Genomic DNA, 5,792 nt, shown 5'->3' with positions numbered 1-5,792 from the left:
ATGGCTAGTGTTTGCAACTTGGCTACTCATAAGAAGTTGTAATCCTCTATGCATACCTTCACTCCCTACCAATGACATCATTGCTAATGGCTCTCTGGTAGGGCCAGCCATTACAGCTGCTATCTGCTCCAAAGCTGACATACTATTCCTAAGTTTGCAGAGCATACTCTCGTTTTGGGACAAACTCTCAGACTTTCCAAAGTTCCCCCTCCCCCCCTCACTCTCCTTCCCCTTTTTCGGCTTTCCTGACCTGGCCAGTTGCTTCGCATTTCCCCTTCTGCCTTCCATCTACCTGCCTTGGACTACCTGGTCCTGTAACTCTGTCACTGACTGACTAAATGATCCTTAAACTTAGAAACTCCTCCAAGTATCGAACTCTAAGATATGATTTCCGCAGAGGGCAGAAATGGAATGTTTACATAATTTGAAGGAAAAGAGGAGGAGAAAAAAAAAAAAAAAACAACAAAAAAATCACGCTTAGCTTCTTTGGCAAGCAACCTAATAAAATAGTGAAATTTAAGAAGCCCTTTGGCTGAGAGAGCCCGGCTGCTCACACAGCAAGAAGAAGCCCTAGATCTGATGGCAAAGGTTGCGTTTTCTATCGTAAGCACACCTCTTTGCCAAGTGATTTCTCTGAAGCTGACAGAGGTTTGGCAACATCTCCACCTCTCCCAACCCCCACCCCTTTGCTGTATTGGCCGATAAGCTCAAGCCCTGTTTTATATTTAACTCGCTCCAGTTCAGAAGGGGCAGGCCTGGGGAGACGCTGTTTATATAGCGCTGAGCCAACATTCTCATCAGTCCTCCTCCTTCAAGTCAGCTTCTCTTCTGCGTCTCCATCCTACTCCTTGGTCTCCGCATTCATCCTGGAGTGGCCGGTGGGGACGAGCAGGACCGGGAAGAGGGAGAGGTGTGGGAAAGCGAAGCCAAGCTGCCAGGGATCGGACGCCTTCCAATTGAAAAGGGAAGTCAGCTGACAAGGAAAGTTAGTTAAATTTAACATCCTTTCATGTGTAACATCTGACTTCGGGGGAGAAAATGAACTTTGCAGAGGAAGAGCCCTCCAAGAAATACTGCATTAAAGGCAAACACGTGGCCATCATCTGTGGAGTAGTGGTGGCAGTTGGATTAATAGTGGGACTTTCTGTGGGTTTGACCAGGTCGTGTGAGCAGGACACAACCCCAGCTCCTTCCCAACCTCCTCCGGAAGCCAGCACTGCCCTCCCTCCTCAGGACCAGAATGTCTGCCCTGACAGTGAAGATGAAAGCGGAGAATGGAAAAACTTCAGGCTGCCTGACTTCATCAATCCAGTTCACTACGACCTGGAGGTGAAGGCCCTGATGGAGGAAGACAGGTACACGGGAATAGTGACCATCTCTGTCAACTTGAGCAAACCCACTCGTGACCTATGGCTCCACATCAGGGAGACCAAGATCACCAAGCTGCCGGAGCTAAGGAGGCCCTCTGGGGAGCAGGTACCAATTCGACGGTGCTTCGAGTATAAGAAGCAGGAGTACGTGGTGATCCAGGCTGCAGAAGACCTTGCGGCCACCAGTGGGGACAGTGTCTATCGGCTGACCATGGAGTTTAAAGGCTGGCTGAACGGTTCCCTTGTGGGTTTTTACAAAACCACCTACATGGAGGACGGGCAAATCAGGTATGTGCTGTGTGGTGCTGTGTGTGTTACTGTGTGTAGTGCAGAGCTGTGTTATGCTGTGTGTGGTGGGACGAGGTGTGATACAGTGTGGTGCTGTGCTGTGTTGTGTTGTGTTGTGTTGTGTTGTGTTGTGTTGTTTTGTTCTGTGTGCGGTGCGGTGCGGTGCTGAGCTGTATGTGCTACTATGTGCAGTGTGGTGCTGTGTTATGCTGTGTGTGGTGGGACGAGGTGTGATGCAGTGTGGTGCTGTGCTGTGTTGTTCTGTGTGCGGTGCAATACAGTGCTGTGTGGTGCTTCCTCTGAACCCAGTTTCTGCAGTGTTTATTTTTGCCTTTTCTCTTTGCTTCCCATCTCTTGTGTTTTGTGGGTCTGATCCCTATCTGCCCTTGCTTTCAATTCTGCTTGTTCATCTGAGAAGTAAGATGTTTTGCCTTCTTGTAATTTGAAAATGTATCACCAACTCGAAGTTGTAAATACAATGCCAGTTGTAGAGAATTCAGTAATAGTGAATAATTGTAAATACAATGCCAGTTGTAGAGAATTTATTAATGACACCGGGATAAATCGCAACTGCATCTGACTCTACACATCCACACAAAGTGCCTCAGAGGTTTATGAATATAAGTATTTGATAAATTTCACTACTGGTGTTTTGGGGCTATATCACAGTGATTTCACAAGGGATGACAATTTCATTTGCAATGACAATTACATTAAGTGTCAATTGTTATTTCGTGCAGTTTACTGGAGAAGAATCGTAACGAAAATTACAAAAGATATGACGGGTCCTTAGGTGTTCATCTAAGAAGAAAAGCCTGGCTGTGTTTTCTCTTCTTCTGTGATCAGAACTATGTTTCTAACTAGGCTTTCGGGGAATGCTTAAAACCTGGATCAGTGATGGCATATGGATAAACCTTGGAGCTGCCAACTATCACTAAGCAGGCAATAGTAATGCTAACCAAGCCTTTACCACATAACAGGCAGCCACAAGTATTTTTCTTCCCTGCAGTGTCCCAAGCAGAAGTGTTTAAAATATACATTAAATAATTATAATTATAAAACTAATATATTCTACCTAATCTATTACTTTCTATCTGATATTCACGTGACCCAGTGGCTTTTATCAGTTCTTGGTAAACGGTGTAAGCTCCTTCCTTGAATTCACAAAACCACTGCCCTGTGAGAGGTGACCAGGGACCCAGGCCATGCTACACTTGAGTTGTCTCTGGACTTGAACTTGCTTAGACATTTGCCTCCAGAGATTCTGCAGAGTTAAATGACTGAAAAAAAAAAAGCTGCATGTCACCTTTCAAAACTGGAGCCAGGGTCAATCCTCTGTGAATTCCTTTCCTCTGTTGTCTGGAGCATCCTTTGGAGCAAAGGAAAATCTCTTGGTCAAATTTCTTCCTACTATTTATCAGAGTGAGGACTCAGCCTCACGTTCTGTGTGGTGCGTGGGCACACTAAGTAGAAAGGATAACGGAAGGAAAACCATGATAAGGACCACAGAGATCTGCCATGCTAGCCACCAAACTCATTGACCCCTCCCCTCCCATTAAAAAAAAAAATAACAGCATAGCAAGACGTAGAACCATTTTTACAGCTCACCCACTAATGTGTTAATCCGCACATACTTTCCTAGGCAATCAAACTTGAGGCTGAGTTACATTTATACGTCGGTATCTATCTATATGGATTTAAAAATTTAATATATAAGCCTTTTCTTTTGTCTTAATTATTTAGAAGAGCCTGATATTAAAAATTGTGCACTGTCTCATCTCATAAATGCATTGAATTCTCTCTGATTCTATTGTTGAACTTCTGTGCTTCTAATATTCTATGATTTTTTTTTTTTTTACCACATCAGATTTTTTACCACATCACTGTAAATCCACCTGTATGTGCACATCTGCTTATTACCCTGGGTTGGTTATTATCCTAAACGTTGAATTCCCTGGTCAAAGGGTACCAGTATGACGAGAGACTTTTAACTTTATACATGAATAATACACAGTCATTGCAGGGAACCTAAGAACAAACCAGGGAAAGATTTAAAAAACAACAACAACAACAACAAAAACCCAAACCTCCGCCAATGAGTTGACTTGTTCTTTAACATTCTTCCACTGAATGATACACTGGACGCATGCCTCGATACAACATAGTGTAACACACTTAGTTTTTCCATTAGATATGGCTATGAAGTTGCTCCTACACAATGTGTAGAACAACTGTGTAGATGATCACTTATGACAATCTCCAGTTTGACTTTTTTGGTGTCTTTCATAGTCCTGGTAGTGTTTAAGCTGAATCTTTGATATTACAGTGGGGTTCACACAGAGGCAAACAAGAAGGTTAAAAAGCCAGGAAATCCCGGTGGGAAGAAGAAAGCAAATTTGTTGGCGAGGTTTCTGTAAAGAGGCGAATTAGAGGTAACTGTGGGAAAGACACTTGGAGAAGGGAGGTCTCTTGGGATAAGGAAAAAGTGCTTCGAGTGACTCGGCGTCAGGGATGGTGAAGGACAGAGCTCTCCATCCAAGGATAGGAGAGATGCTGCAATGATCAGTGGGGAGAGGAGGGCAAGTCAGGTGACATCACAAGGGGGGACAAAAGGACACACAGGGGAAAAATATGGAGGAAAAATAACTCAGGTCTGGTGGCTGGCTGATGGTGGCTGAAGTTATGGGCTCAAGACATCCAAGATCTAGCATCGTGTGATGGTTATGATGTTCGTTGATACTGGAAACTGGACAAGGAATTGGTGGGGAAGAAAAGTTCAGTTTTAGACCTGTCGATGCCTCGTAGACATACCGGGTAGGATTCTAGCTAACTGCGGCTGAAGCAAAATAGTAAAGTTTATGATAAGATTTGGTAGGTGTGTGAGAACAGTGTATATACGGAAAACATATTATTATCACATACACACACGTTTATAATTGGTCATGAAGTTTTGATCTTGAAATTTTAGTTGTAGTCAGATGTTTCTCCAAACATTGAACGTTATTAGTGTAGAGTGAGGTCTGTGAGGTGGTCTATGCTTGGTGCAAGGCTGCCAATTCTGCTTTCTTTTGGATGCAAGAAAAATTGACTTGGTCTCCTCTGCATAAAAAGTAATGTGATTTTGACTTAAATAATGAACTGACTCATTCAGTCCACCATTCAACTCCAGTGGGATGTGAATGACCATGGTGCATCAACGGAGCAGGCCTTGAGCATGACTCCGGAACCCTCTACAGACTGTGGACAGGGTGCTGGTAGTTGCTACCACTACATCAGAAGCCTTTCTACTGAAGGGTTTAACCCAAGTTTTATTGTTTGTCTTGCTGGCTCCAGTTATTAAGTGGCTGAACACAGCTGGGGGAGTCATTACTGGGGAGCATGGTGCCAGCGGTTTTGTTTTCTAAAGTTGATACAGAGTAGCCATGGTTGTGAGTTATAGCACTACCCCTCCTGCCTCAGCTTTCTCAAAAGCACCTTGGTGGGGAAGACACACATAGGTTCTCCCGGATGGTGAGTTAGTAAGCTATGAGGAGTGAGATTTTAGAGTGCTCAGTCAAGTGAATGACTTATTACTTATTACGGTGGAGGGAGGCCTCATCGAGAAGTGGTTTGCTCAGCACATTTGCCTGCTATAATCAGTTACTCAGAATAGTGCAGAGTAACTTCCAGGTCTCCTGCTGCTCTTGGGCAGTTCTCGTTCATTTGCAGTCCAGGTCAGATTTCAAAAGGACTTTTAATTGTGAAGTAAAGATTGTGCTATAAAATCATTTTATAATTGCTCTATTATATACCTTATTTTCAAATTTGCTTAGCGTGTAGAAAAGTCTGGTGACAATCGAAAGAGTTGGTCATATGTCAACAGAGTTTTTTGAGCTCTGCAGTAGACCAAAGGAGAAACAAGTTACTTTTGTTGTTGCTGTTGTTTTAAAAGACAGTCTCACTAAGTAGCTCTGGCTACCCTGGAAATCCCTGCATAGATCAGGCTGGCCTCAAACTCACAGAGATCTGTCTGCCTCTGCCTCCCAAGGGCTGAGATTAAAGGTGTGCTTCACTACCTAGCACACATTATCATTTTTAAATATGATTGTATTACCTGTAGGACTTACACAAAACATATGTTGTTTTTTCCCCCCC

At 43.6% G+C, this 5,792-nt stretch overlaps 1 protein-coding gene across 1 annotated transcript in view; it reads left to right on the top strand.

The window, feature by feature from the left end:
* Nucleotides 1-770: 770 nt before the first annotated feature.
* Enpep (glutamyl aminopeptidase) overlaps nt 771-5,792 on the top strand; it is a 63,573-nt gene continuing 58,551 nt past the window's right edge. The window contains exon 1 of the mRNA NM_007934.3: nt 771-1,658. Coding sequence (NP_031960.1) covers nt 1,039-1,658 — 620 coding nt within the window. The 5' untranslated portion in view covers nt 771-1,038. The remainder of the gene's footprint in view (nt 1,659-5,792) is intronic.

This window comes from Mus musculus, chromosome 3 (assembly GCF_000001635.26).
Source record: "Mus musculus strain C57BL/6J chromosome 3, GRCm38.p6 C57BL/6J".
Lineage (NCBI taxonomy): Eukaryota > Metazoa > Chordata > Mammalia > Rodentia > Muridae > Mus > Mus musculus.
The sequence above is the reverse complement of the archived record's forward strand: the minus strand, read 5'-3'. Positions and strand labels throughout refer to the sequence as shown.